The sequence below is a fragment of the Nipponia nippon genome, unplaced genomic scaffold (assembly GCF_047370975.1).
Source record: "Nipponia nippon isolate SJK-2023a ecotype South Korea unplaced genomic scaffold, ASM4737097v1 scaffold_5, whole genome shotgun sequence".
In the NCBI taxonomy this organism is placed as follows: domain Eukaryota; kingdom Metazoa; phylum Chordata; class Aves; order Pelecaniformes; family Threskiornithidae; genus Nipponia; species Nipponia nippon.
The window spans coordinates 7,956,976-7,977,974 of record NW_028262369.1 but is presented as its reverse complement, the minus strand read 5'-3'; the positions used below and the strand labels follow the sequence as shown (position 1 = coordinate 7,977,974).

The 20,999-nt window shown below is 40.1% G+C and overlaps 2 protein-coding genes across 18 annotated transcripts in view; one reads left to right on the top strand and one right to left on the bottom strand.

Annotated features, from left to right (window-relative positions):
• GSPT1 (G1 to S phase transition 1) overlaps window positions 1-709 on the bottom strand; it is a 28,597-nt gene extending 27,888 nt beyond the window's left edge. The window contains exon 1 of one of the 2 annotated variants that reach the window (XM_087730812.1): window positions 235-709. In XM_087730812.1, the coding sequence (XP_087586938.1) occupies window positions 235-529 (295 nt within the window). In that variant the 5' untranslated portion in view covers window positions 530-709. The remainder of the gene's footprint in view (window positions 1-234) is intronic. The other variant, XM_087730811.1, reaches the window with a different exon arrangement.
• A 248-nt stretch (window positions 710-957) lies between these two features.
• Window positions 958-20,908, top strand: TNFRSF17 (TNF receptor superfamily member 17). Of its 16 annotated transcripts, XM_087733582.1 has the most exons (9): window positions 958-1,389; window positions 5,821-5,994; window positions 10,289-10,451; window positions 12,990-13,056; window positions 13,587-13,634; window positions 14,162-14,285; window positions 14,443-19,088; window positions 19,424-19,555; window positions 20,326-20,908. In XM_087733582.1, the coding sequence occupies exons 7-9, from the start codon at window positions 18,974-18,976 to the stop codon at window positions 20,580-20,582; spliced, it is 504 nt and encodes a 167-aa protein (XP_087589708.1). In that variant the 5' UTR covers window positions 958-1,389; window positions 5,821-5,994; window positions 10,289-10,451; window positions 12,990-13,056; window positions 13,587-13,634; window positions 14,162-14,285; window positions 14,443-18,973; the 3' UTR covers window positions 20,583-20,908. The 16 variants fall into 16 exon arrangements, with proteins under 16 accessions (XP_087589708.1, XP_087589721.1, XP_087589718.1 ...); XM_087733595.1 differs by lacking the exon at window positions 13,587-13,634 and having other exon boundaries at window positions 18,954-19,088; XM_087733592.1 differs by lacking the exon at window positions 13,587-13,634 and having other exon boundaries at window positions 18,359-19,088.
• The last annotated feature ends 91 nt before the right edge of the window (window positions 20,909-20,999 follow it).

Genomic DNA, 20,999 nt, shown 5'->3' with positions numbered 1-20,999 from the left:
GGGCTGCCGGCCGCCTCCCGGCCCGGCCCGGCTCCCTCGCCCGCCCGCCCGCCGGAGGCCCTCCGCGCCGCGCTCCGGCCCCGCGTGGCCCTTCCCCGCCTCCCCGGCGGGGGCCCGACAGCCCTCGCCCCGGGCCCCTCGGCGGCGCGGCCCCGCGCCCTTCCAACATGGCCCCCATCCCTCCGCCCTCGGCGCCCACCCGCCGGCGCAGCCCCGTCCCGCCGCGGCGGTTACCGTGGGGCGGCGGCAGGCCGGGCGGGGGCGAGGGTGGCGGCAGGCCGGGCGCCGGGCCCCCCCTCAGGAAGGACGGCACGAACTCGGCGGCGTGGACGTTGGGCACGAAGGGCTTGGCGTTGACGTTCAGCTGCCGGCTGAAGGCCGCCCCGAGCAGCTCCTGCTGGGCCTCGGCCTCCGCGGCCGGCGGGGCGGACCCCGGGCCGGCACCGCTGCCCGGCTCGATGTCCGCCTGATCCCAGCAGTCGGGAGCCGAGTCGCTGCTGCTCCCGCTGCCGCTCCCGTTCGCCTCCATTTTGTGGCTGCCCCACAAGCCTCTGCGGCCCCGAAGCGTCTCCCAGCGTCCGGGGTAAGGGGGAAGCCGGCGGCGGCACCGACTCAGCACTCGCTCCGGCGATTCCGCGTGTACTCCGCCGCCCCGACGCGAGCGCAGTATGGCCTCCCGCAGCTGCCGTACCGCCTCCCCGCAGCCTCCCCTGCCGCCATGTTAGTAGTTTTTGGCTCCCCGGGGGCCTCATCCCGCAGCACGGCCGAGGCGAGGCGCGGGAACTACGATGCCCATCACGGCTTGCGCGAGCCCCTCCTGCCCCACCTCCCCGGAAGCGATGGGAGATGTAGTTGCCTGCGTTTTCTGCGTATTAAGGAACTACAACTCCCGTCAGCCTTTGCGCCCGCCCGCCCGCCCGCCCTTCCGCCTCCGGTTTCGGGGGGGCGGACGGGACATGTAGTTGGCGCGAACGCCTGAGGCGGGACGACAGCTACCCGCCCCAGCAGGCCGGGCGCCAGCGCTCCCTCAGGCGACGCCGGCGTCTTGCCCCGCAGCTCTCTGGGAAACGCAGTTCGCAAAGGCTGCGAGGCGGCAGCTCGCCGGACGGCTGCTGCCCGTCCCCATCTGAAACGACCCTCGCGTGGGATGAGGGGACGGGGAGCAGCCGTGTGGGACACTGCCTCGCCGGGGGAAGACGAGCCTGTCCCGGGCGCTACCAGCCGCCGCCTGCGCCCGCCGCCGGAGCGCCGGCCCCTTCCGCGGGGTGCGCGGAGGGCCCTGAGGAGAGCGGGCCCTGAGGAGAGCGGGCCCTGAGGAGAGCGGGCCAGCGGGGGGGGTCACCTCGCTGGATTTCCAGCCTCCCTTAAGGACTCAGCGTCTGGAGTCAGGTGAAGACGTGCTCATTTTAGCTTTTATCTATGAAAAATTGCACCTACTGAGTCCTAGAAAGCCTAGTGCAGGGGGACAATACAGTGACAGCGCCTGTGCTGGGTCAGCAAACCCCCCAAATACAGATTTGTGAGCACACATGCTCTCACGCGAGGTGAGAGCAAACACTTCCGTACGTGTCCAGCCGTAAGCTGACAGGATGCATTAAAAGTTCCAATTTTGGCAATTCTACAGCACACTTTGACTTGGTTATTATAATTTAAAAAAATATCCAGTTAAGCCAAATTCAGTAGGACTTGTCAAGTACTGAGGCCCTTGATTGGTAAGACTATTAGAACTTATTAAAAACAAACAAACAAAAGCCAAAAAACCAAACCCTAAAAACATTGCTTGAAGTTAAGTGTATTTGGAGGAGACAGGGAGGAACAGAGAGGAAACAAGCAGGTTTTGGTTAGTAGGCTGCACATGGCTGTGGCAGCATTTCATCTTGGGAGGTTCAGCATAAATGTTCTTAACTAGGCGAATCGAGTACTTGGGAGAAGGGAGTTTCTTGGAGTGCTCACATGCGAGGACTGAGTCATCTGCAGCATTATTTATAGTAGAACACTGTAGGGCAGGTTATGGAGTTGTTTTGAAAGCAGACAGGCTTAGAACTAAAATGTAAAGATCTCCATTCAGTACAAAATCCGGTGCTGTTTTGGTTGGAGAACTACACAAACTCTCCTGAAGCGGCATTTACGTAACATAATCCTGCCACAAGAACCAGATGGTTCCTGGCTGCACACCAGCAGCAACATGTACGCCCTTGACAAGCAAAAAATTCTGCAGGGCAGGTAATGCACATGTGTTAATGGAAAAATGTGCTTCCAACTGATCATATTCAGGGAAAACAGTAGTCTACAGGGCAGCGCTTATACAAGTAAAAAAAAAAAATCCCCACCAACACCACAGATAATTAATTTTGAAAGAAAAAAATGTCATTCGCAATGAAAGACTATACACCTCTGCTAAGTGGAAGTCTTTCCTTCACGCATTAAGAGCTTACCCTAAGCACAGCCTAAAGCCTGAAGACCTTGTGAAAGCCAGTCTCTGGTTATTCTCTGGTGTTCCTTTCCAGTTTTCAGACACACATTGCTGTGGCTTCTATTGTTCAAAGTTGAGTATAATTAAGGAAGAGTCTCACCTATGTTACTGTTGTCTTGTGGTTTAACCCGGCAGGCAGCTAAACACCGCACAGCCATTCACTCACTCCCCTCCAGTGGGATGGGGCAGAGAATCGGAAAAAAGGTAAACTCGTGGGTTGAGATAAAGAGAATTTAACAGGACAGAAAAGGAAGGGCAAATAATAATAATAATAAAAGAATATACAAAACAAGTGATGCACAATGCAATTGCTCATCACCCACTGACCAATGCCCAGCCAGTTCCCGAGCAGCGGCTGCACCCCCCCCCCCCCATTTTTTTTTTGTTCAGCATGACATCATATGGTATGAACTATCGCGTTGGCCAGTTTGAGTCAGCTGTCCTGGCTGTGTCCCCTCCCAGCTTCTTGTGCACCTCCAGCCTCCTCGCTGGCGGGGCAGTATGAGGAGCTGAAAAGTTCTTGACAGTGTAAGCACTGCTCAGCAACAACTAAACCATCAGTGTGTTATCAACATTTTTCTCATCCTAAACCCAAACCACAGCACTATACCAGCTACTAGGAAGAAAATTAAGTCTATCCCAGCCAAAACTAGGACATGTTGTAATATTTAGAATTTTGTTGAACTACAATAAGTTTCTCAGCTGTGTGTGGCAACCATGTTTCTGTTTTTTTAAAGAAAAAAAAAAAAGTCATATGCAGTCCCACTGAGGGCTGGGATAGAAGCAGGAATAGGATATGATCCTTTTTTATTAGGGGAATGGTGGAAGCAGTTAGAAGTAAAGCTATAGGAGTAAGAAATAAGTTTCCTAAGCAGCTAGTATCATAAGGAACACCTCAATATAGTACTCTCCGCTTACTAAAGGTTTGTTTGAGTTTGTTTGTTTGTTTGTTTTTTGGTTTTTTTTTTTTTAATACTAACCTTTGCTTGTTAGGTGACATTTATTAACCAGTAGGAGTCTGATACATTTAATTTAATATGGAAACAAGGTGACACCATTTAGAACAAAGGAGCTCATGGGTTGCTGCTGTTAAATAATAGATAAAGCTCCAGTGGAAACCAAGCTTCATGAATTCTGCTGACAGAGAGGCTTGTTATTGTACACTCTTTACCATCATTATGAGCATTTAATAGCTCAGGTTTATAATGACTGCAATGCTGTATTGCAAGCTTGGTTTTTGTTTGAGCCTTGACACAGCCTACAAGTCAGGAAAGGCTTAACTGGAGGCAGGTACTATATTTTCAGAGCAATTAAGACTTAAGATTACCAGCACACAGAACACGTAGGCAGCAATTGTTACATACACTTCGGCATTCCTTAAAAAGGCTTCTTGAAGGTTTTTGAAATGGAGTTTCATTTTGCCAGCTCCCAAAGTACTGAGTTGAGATAATTTTTTTTTTTTTTTTGGTGTGCAGAGAGTGGGGCCAAATATGTGTTTGGTCAGAGGTATGGAAGTGTGTATTACCACTGATTTCAGGGGAAAAGAATTACTTGTGTTATCCAACATTCCTTCCTTCCTTGACAGGTACTTATTCCCTAGGTACTTGCTAGGATATAAACAATTAGTCCACAGAATTTCAGAAGATGCCAGATGTCCTTCAGAGTGTACAAACCTGTTTTGCAGGCTGTGTCGCACACAGGAATTGTGTAAACTCAAACACTAAGTTTTTAACAGGGCTAGTAGTTTGTTTTTCCACTTACGAACAGCTGGTACTCAAAACAAAACCTAAGTGGAATCATGATAATTTTACTGGCAAAATATCTACTAGAATGTAAACGGTCATGTTCTCTCGAGGTTATAAAGCATTATAAAAGCTTTTCTTGTTTAAATCTCTTTTGCACCAAAATGTTTAGAATAAATATACTAGCTCTTCATTTAATAAATACTAAAAAGCTTTTCTTACTGAGAACCACACGTATAAATCCATCATCACATCATGACTGACTTAAATTATTGAAGCACTGCTTGGGAAAGAAGAGGCTGGACCACCTCAGGGTTAACACGTGGGGCCTGGGGTGCAGAGAAACTCTCCCCAACAGCCGCAGTTCTTCTAGCTCTTGTTAGACCCTTTGCTGAGTCAGTCTATCTCATTAAATGTAGCTACAGAGCAATCCAGTTTCTTTTTCCTCCTGGATTAATGAGATGAATCAGCTCTTAAGAGGTATGTGACAAATGCCAGAGCTGGTATAAAGTAAGAATGGAGAACAGGACTTCTTTTTTCGTGAGATCAAGTGATTCACATATTAAACTGTCTCGAGGTAGCTTCACCGCTAGTTTGCAGCCTGTGATAAGTCAATCCTACAGTAGTGAAATGGAGGTCCTCATTCATATGATATTAGGAGTAGTATTCTGTACTTTAGTAGTAACTTTCACCCAAAGTTCTCACAAGCACTTTACACCCTAGCAGATATACCTATGAAATACCAATGTTTTAGTTATGTGAACTGAAGCAGAAAAGAAAGATAGATTTCACCAGAAGGCTTCAAACAGGTTAACGGCTTCAAGCAGTTAACAGCTCACCACCAACAGGTAACCTTATTAAACTCCATAAAATAGCAGCAGTCTTAGGGTGCCGAGTCATGAGTGAATTGACTCAGTTTACTTTAAGATCAGATAAGCTCCTGAGCTGCTGGAAAATGGAAAAGAAAGCATTTGGCTGAGATTGCGAGGAGCAGGAAAGGACTAAGACCTCCCTTTCTGGTGTGGCAGCAAGCTGAAATTCAACTGACGCACTGTGAGTGAGCCATGCCCTGAAATTTAAAGGTATTCAAATACGCACATTAGTTATGCACTTAAATGAGTAGCCTGATATTTAGAATTGCTTTGAAGTCAGAATGAGCCTTTAAAAACAAAGCCAAAAGAACAACTTATTTACCTAGGAGGAAGAAAAGACAAGACTTACAAGGTAAATTATTAGAAGAAAAATATAGGAAACTGTGCTCAGCTATGAAAGTGCCATTCTAGAAGCATAGCTCTTTATCTGAGGCTTATGTGAAGGGACAATCTCAAAAGACATTCTAGAAATTAAGTGTAGCATTACTTAGAAGAAGCAGGTGGAGTTAAAGGAGTCCAGAAAGTTTTTGTGGAAAACATGAATTAAGGCTGTACCTAAGTACAAGTGATATCTCTCTCTTGAAGGAAGACTGTGTAACAGTTTTTCTAAATACCTTTCATTAATATTAATGTGGCCTGACACAGAACTGAAAGTACTGAACTAGTTTAAGTTTGATTAGGTGCCAGGAGATTACAAATTAATATTCTTAAACTCTGGCAAATTCTCTTCCAGGTATTCTGTGGAGATGTAGCCGAGAACTAGAGATTAAAAACCACACTCTATTTCAGCATGATGGCTTTTTCAAGAGCGAAGTCTATCCTAAGCTTTGCTGGTGTTCCTGGAAGCATAAGTGAATTACGAAGAGGCTTTTATATTTGCACAAGACCATGTATAATCCAAACTAAGGTATCTTGACCTGGAAATGTCTTTTCACTGATTTATTTTTTCTAACCCTGCTATTTAACAAATGCTGTTTCTGACATATTACTCTCCCTCTGCTGGACACTCACGTAATTGCTGTATTTGTGTTGTCTTACATTGATGTATTTTAAGCTATTTGATTGGAAGAGATTCAAATAAAAGTCTTGTTTGGTTTTCCAAATGTAGCACCATAGCATAAGCTCTTTTCCACAGTCCAGTTGTAGAATTACTCCAAGCTCTCAAAGGGGCATCCTCAAAGGAATTTAGCAACTTAATTCTTACACATTTCATGGCGGGTTGGTGATGAGAACTTTTGAGCTGGATTCTTCTTTTTGAGGTCTCCAATCTAGAGTTAAAGCCTTTCTTTTGGAGCAGTTAAAGCACATACTGCAGCTTCAACAAGGGCATAAAATTAATTGTTTTTACTTTACATAGCAAAAGAAATACAGAGATCCATACACCAAAATACCAGTTTATAATTCTCTCTGTCCATCTCCTTACCTCTCAAATACTTCATATACTCACCTCATTATTTTCCAAGGTAGTTATGTATTTCTCACTTTTGTATGTATACACAACCTTTCTTTCTCTTGCTTGTATATCTCTAGAAATAAAGACTGGAAGATCGTCTTTTTCACAAGTGCCATCCCTTTTTTCAGGTGACTTTAATTGGAGGCTCAGAGTTCTCAGCTGTGTGATCTATTGCTTAGTTAGCCTGTTGTTCAGATTTGAAAAATCTGTAAGTTAGGTGCTAGCTAGTTCTTTGTTCAAGGTGCCTCTCTTTGAGTGCACATTGCAGCTTACTCCTTAGACAGAATTTCTTCTGTGGTTTTGATACCATGAGCCTCCAGACTGATAAATAGTAGGGGGAGGGTGGTTTAGGTAAGTAGTTTTGCTACCAAAGCTGTTCGTTATATGTGGGTTTTTTTGCTATCAAAGCTCAATATAAACAAAGGTGGGGGTTTAGATGTGCACATTGTGAAGAATCTGTGCATAGTTTATAAACCTTATGACAGTTGAAAACGTTGTAAATAGCAGAAGGATTGCTTAATGTGGAAGGAATGTGCTGAGCAAAGAACGCGCATCCAAGGAAGGGAAGGATGAGATCACTTTAATGATGCACACAGTGACTGAGTTAGGATTGGAAAGGTTAGAGACAGGAGGGAATCTATTTTGAAGAAAGACAGAGACTGCGTGGTTTTAGAGATCTGAAAGCCAGGTGTAGGATTGGTGGGAGGAGGCATGATGGCAGTTAAGATATTGAAGCAGCTGAAAATAAATCCTGTTAAGTACAATCCAGACCTCTGTTCAACTGTTCTTACGCTTTCATCTTGATTAGCAACATTTTGATTACAAAATTAACCTTCTGCTTTGTTAAATTTTTTTTAATCTATAAATCTGTTGGATGTGGAGAGTAAATATTACAAGCTCAAGGTGCATAGATCCTCTGGAAGCAATAAATGGAAACAGAGGATATTTTTTCTCCCTGTGACCTGAGACAAATTTGAGAATCTCGGGGGCTGGGATGCTGAGTTGACAGAGCAACAATGATAACTTTTAAGTGCCAGATCCACAGGAGATGTTCTTCCACTGGCTGTAAGCTAGTATTGTTCTAGCAGGAGGCAAGTAACAGAGAGAATCTGCAATTCTGGATACCATCAAATTGTCAGTCTTGTAGCTTGATATAGAGGTAAAAAAATGCAGAAAAGGTGGCTAGCATTTAAAGCGGGGCTTACAGTCTAACACAGATGCGCAAGGTGAGTCCCTACTATCAAACAGAATTCAGCTGTACCTCATATAATTTTTCTAGACGGCGTTAATAAAGAATGTTTTTGCGCAATAATGAAAATGTTGAACTTAGCGCTGAAAATGTCAATACAGGGTGTTAATGCAGGGTATGTAACATGCTGTTTATTCACACCCTTTCTTGTTGCAGTGACTCCCTGACGTGGAGAAGCTCAGAGCTGCTACGTCCACTGTTGGGCTCCATAACATCTCTAGGCCAGATCTCCTGCCTCATACATGTGGTGGGAGTTTTATAACACTTAGTTTCCTATGGAAAGTTTTACATGCTGGCTGGCTGTCTCCAGGGAGGTGGGAATAGAAAACTAGTTCCATGTGGGATTTTCACATGCTTTTTTCCCCCCTTCTTAATTCTCCAGAATTCCAGTTGAGGGAGTATTTTGTCCATTAGAGATTCCTTAAGATTTTAGTTTTGGTAATGACTAAAGCAAAATGGCATTATTGTTATGAAGAAAGAATAACTGTGTCATGGGATTTTTAAAGCTGTTCTGCTATAGCTAGTTAACATTGTTGCAGAAAATAATTACTTCATTATGAAATTGTGAGAATGAAATAGTGAGCTTGTTTCTGAATAGAACTAATTACTCCAGAATTATTCTGTGCCAGTATTTTTATTTCAGAGAAGGCAATTTGCATGGGGAATTATTCTGGAATAGCGATGGCTAAACCAATTACGATTTCCCTTCCTGTCTTGAGAGAGAGCACTTATTGGCATTGTGATGCTGTACGTGGGAATTTGAAATAAAGTAATTGTGTGTTACCTAAACTTGTCCACAAACACTGAATGGCTAAAGAATTTGGTTAAAATTATCACAAGAAAAATTCTTGTTAGACTTTAGTGTATGCCAAGCACTTCACGTCATTCATAGGTGTTCCTGCACGTTTATTTTTGTTGTAACTCCATTACTCCTGTTGGCATTATACCATTGATTAGTTTTAGTTTGTTTTGTCCATCTGCAAAGTCACTAAAATAGTAGTATGTGGGAGATTATTTTTGCAATACAAAAGGTAAGTGCTTTCATTAAGAAATGAAGAAAAAAGATGAAGTTTACATTCTGTAAAAACTACTGTCACTGGCATTCTACGCAAGTATTAGCTTACTTCAAACTTGCTTGCTCAATTATTGTTTTATGCATTGTTCCTAGTAGTTACATAACTATGCTGGCACATGTGGAACGCCAGACAAATGAAAGGGTATCTTCTTTCCCCAAAGGGTTTCTAGTCTATTAACACTGCTTTTCTGTGCTATGCACTTAATCTTTTCCATAACTTGGTTCTTAGCTAAGTAAACTTTGAACGTAGTAAGGGATATAGAAGTTGTCTGAGATTTAGTTGACAATGTTTATACTATTGTTATTTTAATTACTATTTTTAAGGAACGTTTTTCTCTTCAGTTGTTTTGTTCTTTAATCTTTTTTGGAAATACCAGATGTAGCAACAGCAACATCACGCTTTCCGAAGCAGTGGTCTAATTAAAATGTGCTGAACCAAACAGGCAAAATCCACATTGTTCGTGATTTTGCACTGTGCCCAAATGACATTAAACAATATTGTGTCTGAAAAGAGCATTGTTCTGTGCAGCTTGTAAAAGTTAACGAACACGATGAATCCTTTAATAACCCCTTCCTTTTGTTTATTAGCAGTGTGTACCCCATTCCTAGAATAAGCTTATCTCCTCCCAGCCATACAGTTAAAGCATACACTTAACAAAATGTGAATTTCTGAAAATAACCGTTTCGGAAAGTTTTAACACTTTTTTAGCGGATAACTATCTATAAGACTGCTGTTCCTTGAAGTGCAGTAACTTTTGGGAAGAAAAAGTGGGGTTTTTATATGTACATTGATCTCACAAATTTTTAGGATTGTTGTGGTGAGGTGATTCGTAAGGGACTTTTTTTCTTTGGATTTTTTCTGTAAAATAGCTTTAGAGAATTGGAGAGGACTCAGACCAAGCCTGTACTGTAAGACTTGACAGTGTAGGTCAGTTGCCGTAGTGAGTGGAAAAAAAAATTACGTGTGCTACCCAGAAGACCTGCGCCAGCACAAAACGACCAATCTAGAAGCAACTATACAGTCAACTAGGCTGACAAAGGAATTCTTCTGATGTTGTTTGTGAAGGGAATGTAATAGTCCTAGCAGAAAACCCTCTTTCTCTTGATAAGTGCTATGTAATTATGCCAGCAGAATTTCTGAAGTACAGTCAGGAAAAAAAGCTGGCACAAGCATGAACGGAGAAACCCCAAAGCAGTCTCAGAACAAAGCTGTGTTGTCTGAAGTTATGTGTGGTAAATAGACCTTAAGCTACTGCTCTGTGAGAGATTAATTTCAATCTTTATGTTTAGTTATTGACATAACAGTATTAACTTTCTTCGGTTTTCCGTTCAGAGTTTTCGTTTTATTATTTCAGTGTTGAAACTCACAATAGCTTTTTTTCAAATTAAATAGTGAAAGATAAAATTCTCCTTACCTTTTTCAGGTGACTAATTTCTGTCACATAAGTAATACCAATTTAACGCACGTCAAAAATGAGCAGTGACAAGGATTTCTGGAAGCCTTGACCTTCTCCGGATGTTTAAGGACACCAACAGTCAAATTTGGGTTCACGACAGGCAATGCTCTGGCTGGATGCTCAGTGCTTGGTATGCCCATACTCTGCCGAAGCGGCATGTCACTTTAGGTCTTCTGCTCACATGACAGAAGGTTGTAAATCTAAAGTGTGTGTGTGTGTGTGTGTGTGTAAGGCTCCAAAATACTACCTCCTGGTCTGTGCTGTGCTGTTACCTACCTGTACTCCCTTCACCAGTAAAAATTATTCGATTTCTTGAAATCCTGTTCAGTAGTTTGATACCCTAGTAGAATTGACAGTACGCTAAAATTATTCCTCTAAACAACAAAGAGATGTTTTACTGCTTCCAGATGTAGATTTGAAGTTCAGAGAGGGGTTGTCAGTGGTCGATAATCACATCAGGAGAGCAAAGGAGTATATTTCATACTGGTCTTTATAAATTGTCCCTGGGTGTCACTCTTGAGTCAGACTGAAACATTTTAGAAGCAAATCTGAGAATTGTTTTTCCTTTTCTTTTTTTCTGTTGTTTCCGCAGTTGACACTTTTCTTCTTAAATTTATTTCCCATTACTGTCCATAATGATGTCAACTCCTGCAGGCCAGCTTATTATATTATTCTTAGAGGATATCTTGGGGAGTTTTTGAACTTAAGTTACAGTAATATAACTGCAGAAATACCTCCTTGGCAACACTTTGTAGATTTACAGTTAAATGGCCAATTATTATATTTGATAAATCCTTTCTTATTTTGTACAACTCTACTAATTTCTGTCATCCTTTTGCAGCAAAATCTAGTGACAAGGAGAAAGCATTTATTAGTATCAACAGGTAATTCTATATGGAGAGGCAATGCAAGCCCTGTAAATCCCGTAACTGGAAAAAAAGCTGAAATGTAATTTCACTGGTAAATAAGCTATATATTTACTATTCCCTGAAAGTAAATACCATTGTAGGAGAACCGTCAGTATCCAGTCATCTCAGACATTTTTTTTTTGTGTGTGCGCAGTCTACATATAACAAAATAGTGTGCCGCTTGGAGGATTTAATGTGTATTATATAAGACAGTGGATAAATTATTAACATAATGTAACTGCAGTTTCCAAGTAACAATATCCTTATCTTAATGTCACTTAATGAATTTATTCTTAATGCTTCTGGTTTTTGTTTCTTTGGTTGGCTGAATCCAATATTCTACTTTATAAACAGCTTCTGAATTCAGGTATTACATCTGTCATATTAAAGCCAGTTGGTGTAATGCACTTCTCCCAACAAAGTGCTTAAAGTTTTGGGTTTTGTTGTTGTTTTTTTTTTTTTAATATTAACTTCCTTCTATCAAAATTACTCAAAAATGAAGGTTGCACAAGAACCTTGTTAGGATAGAACAGGTCTTTCTTACTCCTGTAGCATGTCATTTCCCCAAATCTGTTTTATTGAAGTGCCATTACCCATCTACACAATAACTATCAAATACATCTTCTGTGCACTGCACCAAATAATCCTCTGTTGAATGAGTTAGCTTTTTCTGGCACAGTTTGACACTTGTTTTTGAGAGCGAACAACACAGTGTTTTACTGAATTGAGAAACAGTTATGTTGGATTAATTTCTGCTTTGAGAATAAATATTTGTAGCATGCTTTTTAGAGGCATGGGGAGATAAGAAATGGTCCCCCCAAATGTGATTTCAAAACTGCTCTATCGATACTTGTCTTCAGAAGTTCTGGGGAATCTTATGTAGTCAGTGAAAACAGCAGGTGAACCACAGGACATAGATTTTAGAAATAATGTGTGTTTTAGATGTGTAGCAAGATCTTCTGATTACATGCTTGCTTTCAGAGCCTTGAGAAGTAGGACTTTTGAATGTTAGGATGTGCAGAAAACAAAGGCAACAGGCCATGAGAACTGGAATTCCTCATAGGTTTTCTATCATTTGTCACCTCTGTTTTGTCATTACATACATCAGTAAAACTATATATAGCTAAGGACAAAAGACTGTATAGTGGTTGTTTATATGAATGACACATTAGAGACCCTTTACTATCATTGCTCCCCAGTTTCCTATGTATGAAAAAGTATTGCTTAGTAATCAAGGATTTGTGTTTTGGGGCACATCTATCAAAAAAATTCATTTACCTTTAAAGACTGTAAGCTTTGGGAAATAGTAGTCCAACCATGGGAGGAAAATTATCGCTGTAAGAGACAGCAGTATTCTCCAGAGCTCTGATGAAATGAGCTGTATTTAGCCTTTTACTTGAGGGGGGTTTCCTAGAGTTTGATTGAAAAGGTGAGTCGTCTTTGTATTTACTTCTGTGTCTTATGATAAATGTGTTTGAACTCTAACTAGCCACATAAGAAAATTCTTTCTGGCCAACTGGTTATAGAGAGTATAAGCATATCTGCCACAGTATCTTATGATCCTATATACACAATATCAAATAATTACACATGAATTAATTTCTACTGTACTTAGAGTTTGACAGGAGTTTTTTTAAATGAAGACATTGGCACATTAGTTTGCCAAATTTGTACTTCTGTGGTGGACTTAGTTTCACATCCCCAATAGGTAGTCAGCTGTTTTATCTTTTTTTCTGTTCTGTTTCTGGCCTTTTTTCCAGGCCTTAGGGAGTAAAACTCTATGAACTGACTGGATTAACAAATCAAAGCTGCTTGCCCTGTGGTCAGGTAAGCCCTAGAGCCCTTCCTTGTGCTTCAGAATACTGTAGAGTGAAGAGCAGGACTATTCCTTTCGCTAACACCAAGGCATTTAATCAGCTTAACTGTATGTAATCTAACCATATCTTTGGTGACCTACAGACCAGTTTTACTAATTAGACATGAATCGTCTTTGTGCCAAAATAGTCTGATTTAGAATATATCGCATTACATTTGAGTGACAAAATATTTTAGGAATCACAATATTAACACTTCTGCATATCATACAGAAGTCTTAATGTACAAGGGCAGCATGCTGTTGTGGAGAGAGAGGTATTTTGCGTACGCAAGAGAAGCCATTGTTCACGAGTAAAACCAGATGCACTTCTTCTGGACTAGGAAAACAGAGGAAAGAATTTAATAGCAAAAAGTAAAGTAGCTGTGAAGACTCTAATAACGCTACCTATAGTAGGAGTTATGTCCTGTAGTTCCCTTCGTTGTTAGTTGTCTCACAAAGCAATGTCAAGTCTTACACTCCTCTTTCTTAATATTTTTCCCAGAAGTCCTATATTTGGATTACATCTACTGGGAAGCATCTCTGCCTCAAGGTGAAGCTACTTGTGTAGCATCAATAGATCATCTTAAAAACGTTCCACATAACAGCACTGAGTTTACAGTATGCCTTGAGAATCTGTTGGGTTTGGGTTTTGTTTTGGGTTTTTTTGGGTTTTTTTTGGTTGGTGGGGTTTTTTTTAATATTATTATCTGGTCTATGCAATTTCTTCCAAACTACTGTCAGTGTTGCTCTGTCAAAACATGTGCAGAGGGTTATGGAAAGGGAAAGAACGTACATTGCCTGGAGGACGTAAAACTGTACAAAGTTACCATTGTCTACTTGCTTCCGCTACTCCTCTGAACTGCTTTGTATTCGCAGTGACACCCTCTGTAAGAGCAGCAGCTATGCGTTCTTTTTACTGAACACATCAAGACTTCAGTTACTTTTCCACAACTGTTAGCTTCTTAAGCTGCTTGAGAAAAGCAATGTTGATTTAATCACAGGAGTTTCAAACTTAGAAATAGAATGTGTATCTTACACCTCACTGAAATGGTATTGCCTTTTTTTTTTTTTTTTCAGATCATCCAGAAAGATCCTGTGATCTGGAAAGGAAAACATAGGTCCACATCATGAACTTATAACTCTCTGTTTCATGAGGCCATCCTAAACAGATTCAGACCAGTCCAGGCTACCTTAGACTTATGTGAGTTATTTAAGACAGTTGTTTGAAAAATTCTTGAGTGGTGTTTTGAGAGCCATCTGGTTTTCTAGGAAAGATTCATCACATCTGTTGCATAATAGTATCTTTTGGAATGTATCTTACCTGTGGATTATCAATGATGTATTTTTCTTCGCTTTAGTAGAGCACAGAAGCCTGAAGTTTGATTTCAGACCTCCTGTTGAACCTCAGAAGAATCTGAGCTATAAAACTGGTCATCTTTCCAGAAGATTCTTTAAGGGTGTCACTTTATATTTTAGAAGTGAAATTTCTAAGTTTCAGGGATGAAGTCACATCTGCATCAACTGCACAAGAGAAAGTATCCTTACTGCTGAGCGCTAATTTAAATGGTTGTTGTCTTGGGGACTTCAGTACATTTTCCCTGGAATTTAGAAATCATATTTGGGTATAGCAACGGTGGGCATAGAGAAGCAATGTTATAAGCAGTGTGTATACCCATTCTAGACATATCTTATTATTTCTGTTGTTGCTTTTAGATCAACATTTCTCTCTTTAAGCCCATTCTTCACAGTTCTTGTGAATAGTACCATATCATATCAAATACGTATCAGTTGTAGGATACATTACAGTAATAAGTAGAGCAGGAGTGCATAACAAAATTCAACAAAGACAAATGTAAGGTCTTGCACCTGGGAAAATATAATCCAGGAGTACAGCACAGGCTGGGATCTACCTGGCTGGGGTCAGCTCTGTGGAGAGGGACCTGGGGGTTCTGGAGGACAACAAGTTCTATATGAGTGAACAGTGTGCTGCTGCGGCGAAGAAAGCCAACGGGATGCTGGGTTGCATCAACAAGGGCATCACCAGCAGAGACAAAGAAGCCATTATCCCACTCCACTCGGTGCTTGTCAGGCCACACCTGGAATACTGTGTACAGTTTTGGTCCCCGCTGTACAAAAAAGCTGTGGACAGGCTGGAGGGGGTCCAGAGAAGGGCCACCAAGATGATGAAAGGACTGGGAAGCCTGCCACAGGAGGAAAGGCTGAGAGAGCTGGGTTTGTTCAACCTTGAGAAAAGAAGGCTTAGGGGAGACCTTATCACCATGTTCTAATATTTAGAGTGGCTATAAAGAAGATGGAGACTCCCTTTTTAGAAGGAGTCACATGGAAAAGGCAAGAGGTAATGGGTACAAATTACTCCTGGGGAGATTCCGATTGGACACGAGTTAAATTTTTCACAATGCGAACAATCAGCCGTTGGAATAATCTCCCCAGGGAAGTGGTGGATTCCCCAGCACTGGACACTTTTAAGATTCGGCTGGACAGGGTGCTGGGCCATCTTGTCTAGACCGTGCTTTTGCTGAGAGAGGCTGGACCAGATGATCCTTGAGGTCCCTGCCAACCTGGTATTCTGTGATTCTATGAACTCATACGTTGCATGGGTTTAATAATTTTCATTGAAAGCACTTAGTGAAATTTAATAAAATTACTTTGTACTCTTCCTGTGAAGTAGATAAATATTACCCATGCAGGTAGGCAGGAAAGTTAGACTTAATGTTTTCCAAAGAAAGCTACCTCCTTCAGCTGATACCTTTTGAAGATACCTTTTAAGTACCTGTGTGCATTTTTGGTTTAGGCCTGTTTTTTTTTGAAAACAGTAAGGGAACTACATGCATTGACTTCTGGAGTGCTAAGCTTTCTTTTTTATTCTTTGGTTAGTGATACACAATGTGGGTGCATATGGGAGAAGTCACAGACACATCTCAATAGAATCCCTCTTCCATTAAGAAAAATTCTGAAGAAGACCTGAAGTGGCACATGAAGGTGTTCTGTTTAACAGAACCTATCGTTAGCAAGCATTTCAAGGTTTCTTTCTTCATGGTAACAACACTGAACTTTAAGCAGTTTATCAATTATCATTGTTCAAGCTTAGTATTTTCTGTGTTGCCTACCTGGGATTTCTACATGCTATTTAACAACAGCGTTTTGCTATCTCCCAGCAAAAATACTCACCACCGTCAATCTGAACTTCTTTGTGAAGCTGTGAATTAATACCAAAATCCTATAAACCTGTGTTCAAAATAAATATACCTACACAATTCAATCAAAAGTCCAAAGAAAAAAAAGTGTCATTATTGTACATAAAAAAATGAGGCAAGAAAACTGTAATGAAAGCAGCTGAAACAAAGACAATCTTCCCCCACACCCCTGGTACAACTGGAGAAAAAGTGTGAAACTGATTAAGGAACTGGTTCATTCATCTGTTACAGTGCACACGTGATTTCCCTAGACTGCTAAAATAATGTTAGAAGCATTCAGCAGCTGTGATACAGTTTGAAAGTTTTGGAATTTGAGAGCTGTTGTTTTCATAAGGAATTTTACTACAGTAAAGACTGTACCTGTCCTGCAGATGCATTGTGTTGGAACCAGCTGCAGAAAACAATTACAGAATTAGTCAGCTGGTTCCTTTCTAAACTACTAAGGGGTCTTAGTACAAGTTATAGATATGAATATAAAAATGCAAGAACAATGGGAAGTTGCCTCACAGGAAAATATTGTATTTAAGTAAAATTAGAGAGCATTTCACTGAAGTCAATAGAATTACACTGATTAAAGATTACAGCATTTGACCCAGCTTGTCTGTCCTGAAATTCACTTATTGTACCTGTGGATACCATGAAGATGCTTTCATGAATGTCTGTCTTCTTCAGATCACAGCTGAGAATGTGACTGTCCTCCCCATGATTGGAAAGGTTAAACAGCATCTATGCGCAAGCTACCAAATGGTGCTTCATCTGAAACAGGAACGATATTCTAGCGATAACTTAGGTTTCTTCCCCTAGAGTGTGAATGTATGAAGCAAGTCAGAACCAATTTTATGACTTCAGTATCAGCACTGACTTCCTGGTGAAATTTTTGGCATCACCCATGGTCTGTATCCATATTTTCTTTCGTCACACCTAAATTGGATTTTGTCAATTCCTGTTTATTCACTACTCTTGAATAGGGAGAAAAGCCTGTAATAGAAAGCCTACAGCTGTGCACCTGGCCTATAGAAACAAGTGCAGAAGCCACAATAAGCAGTTCCATCTGCGAGAAACTAGAATACAGATTGCTTTGTTAGACCATTCCACCAAAACCAGTTTGTGTATTCCCACATGGTGCATTTCATGGGAAAATAAGTCTCATACATAGTAATGCAGTATGAAATTACAATTCCTTATACAATATTTTTCTCTTTCTGTAGTCAAAAAGGCAATTAACTTAATTATGTCAAGGAGAAATTTAACTGTGAATAAGCCTGTCATTCTAATCTATCTGTGGCAGCGATGCTGGATAGAGGCAGTTATTGCAGCTTGCCAGATATCACTGGTTAACTTTGTATTTAAAATAAATTCTATTAGATTAAAAAGGCAAGATACAAGTAAGCTGTGTAAATTGTTTTCATTGTGGCAGTCTGTTATCGAAGCTTTTTTTTTTCCTGGGAGAAGACCAAATGCATTTTCAGAAATGTGACGCTCACTGCACATACACAGACAAATCTATGCACGCGCCGTGTGCCCCATCGCCTGGCTGGCAAGGAGGTGTCGTACACACTCTACCACAAGAATGAACTCCAGGGCCCACCCATTTTTCCATGCTGGGTACCGCAGTGTTAGTACAGTGATGGGTCTGCATTATAAAAAATAAGGGAAAAAAATGCAGATAATGTTTTGAATCAGAACTGTAAAATATTTGTATAGCTCTTCTTTCATGATTAGAATGTAATCTTATTAAATTTCTCATGTAACTATGGTTATAAGCAAAAAACCCAACTAAAACCCCAAAAATGAACCAAGCAAAAAAGCCGACCAAAACCTAATAGACTAGATAAATGAGGCTGATTTGGAATTGAGGAGCGATATCCCAGTGACTGAATCTCTGCATTTTGTCTTTTTGTTGTAACTGAAGGTCTTAGATGTATTTTGTACAACACAATTATAAAGTAATTGTTGAACTTGTACTTTAACAGTATCTCATTTAAAATCAGAAAACCATTAATTTACAAAAAGTAATTCTTTCATCATCTATGTGTTCTAAATATTATTGTCCATCCAGGGAAACAGGTATGAAGGAAGTTGTCTGCAGTTGCAGAATGAGTCAGCAGCAAACCTAGAAACCGAACTGGTCGTATCTTCTTACTGCTATCCCTCCTGCCTCTATTTTTTATATCTTACGCTTCTTGGACTGGGACAAAAAGAACGAAAAGCATTGCATAGTTTGCATCTTACAGGAAAACATAATTACTGCAGCCCATCACCATGAAAAAACCCACAAAATTCTGAAGACAAGAACAATTATTATGAACTCCTTTTTGGAGATCTTCTTGCTTTTCTACAGTTTGTAATGTTTAGCACCTGTTCAAGAAATGTCTTCTATAAATAACCATTTTCTGTTTCAGAAAAAATTTACATTGAAAATTATCTTGGTGCAGCTGTTCAGTTTTTCTACAATTGTGAATTGCCAAAAAAGGAACAGTAATTCCTTGGGGGCCTCGAAGTTAAATCCTTTTTATTTAACATGATACTATGTAGTGGACCTGTGATCAAAGTCTGACTATTATTGCTAGCTGTTCTTAGATTTGCTACAACTGAGAACTGAAAAGCCCTTTGTAGATGATTCTCACTCTTTTACAATTTCTGTGGCTTTCCAGTTCCATAATTACTGACCCTGATGGCACACTGCCCCAAAAATGAATACTTTGATAATTTGCTGCTCTCTTGTAAGCCTTGTCATCTTCGATGTTCTAGTACACCGCCGCCTTCGTGTGAAAACTACTGTGATAAGAGTAAGTAATTCTGCAATACTTTGTGGCTACGCTGGGCATTTTCATGTTGTATTTTACATAGAATTGTAAACATAAAAACATAAAGAAATCTAAAACCTGGAAAGAGATTATCAGAATAATACATGGGCTCAAAAATATTAAAGATGTATGCAGTGTGTCCTGTATGTGTGTTAAGAAGAGTACATTTTTAAAGGTCTCAGGCTTTACTTGAGCTGTCACTCAGTAGAAATAGAAATTGCTCCTCTGGCATAGAAGAAGTTTTATGTGTTGGACATGTTTACTGTTCATTGGTTATTGTTTACAACTAAATTAATGCATCTTTTTTATTTCATAAGGTACTGATTCAAGTGGAGTTCTTTGGATTTGTTTGGGCTTAGGAGTAATTTTAATGCTCACTCTGTTCACCTTAATGGTCTTGTTTAAATGGAAGCACCTCAAGCAACTAAAAGAAAAACTGAAAAACACAGGTGAATAAATAAGATTCTTTATCAAATAATTTTAGATCATTGTACATTTTAGCTACTCTTACCATGTGTAAATTTTGCATATAATTTATATTCCAGATTCTGATAACTGTCTTTGTTGGATTGTTTTGTATTCCTCAAATAGCCTCAATGAAGTTATTAGGCAATAAAATATCCAGATGATAACTTGTAAAAGCAGCAATCTCTTTTCATTGGTTCTGGATCATGTCAGGATTGTTTTGTTGCATATTCATACCTGGCTTACTTGCTGGTGTTTGAGAAATAATTTATGAACTCTCAATAGCAAAAGATCTTTATAAGGGTTTCATCCTCTTAGTGAATGCAAAAGGAATTCTCCCCAGGTAGAGGATACACATTCAATATTAGCTTTCTATCTTATAAGACATTAAATAATTTTACTTAATATTCTAGCCTGTGAGGAGTGTATGTGGTATATTTTGGGAAGGTGAAAAAAATTAACTTCTTTTTACATTTTACAAATACTAGTATTTGTGGAGTGTTCAACCAATAAATAAAAACTGATTAGAAAACATGTGTTAGATTACTTAAATGCTTATCCTGAAGTATAGGGGGTATATTGTCATAGAACAAAAGATTATCATATATAACTACATCTTAAAACTTTCACTAGATCTTAAAACTTTCACTAAGGTTAGGAACATAGCTGGAACATAATGAAATTTGGATCTTTAAGAACTGTATGTCTGGTATAGCATGATATATGTACTAAATCAACTTCTGTATATTTACAGACTCTTCTGTGGAGCTGAATAATATTCTCAGGGCTAATACTGAAAGCAGTGTGGATACAGAAGGCATTAGACACTCACTTCAAAGTGAAACATTAATGTATTCAGTGGAAGAATGCACTTGCAGTGACTGTGGCTTGGTAAAACCTCAGACTGGCTGTGAAACTTCGTTTCCATTACCAGCTACAGAAGAAGGAGCTACTGCTCTAGTTACCACAAAATCTTTTGATTATTGCAACTATATTCTGGGTGCTGGGTGACTATGAGAGAAGTCTATTTTTACTGCATAATAATAAATGAGTTATTCCAGTATAGTTATTAATCTTAATACTTGTAGCCAGTGGAGAAGGCTAGTACATCATCCTTATAGATCTTCCATTGAGCTTTCATTAATATTGTCATATTATTTCTAATTCTAGCATCTCTTTGGTCAAGTATTTCTACATTATTCTTAGGTACTAAACTAGCTATTGGAATTTTTAATTTCGGAAAGTCCCTACATAGGATGGCTTTTTCTGCCCTTAGAGATGCTATCTACTTATGCCGGATATGTACAAACCCATCAATAAACAAGTTTGTGAATATATTTTATGTTAGAACTCAATCTTGTGCCAAAAATTGCTTGATGGTACACAAGTAATGTTCCAAGAGGCAGAAATGAAGACCCACGTTACATC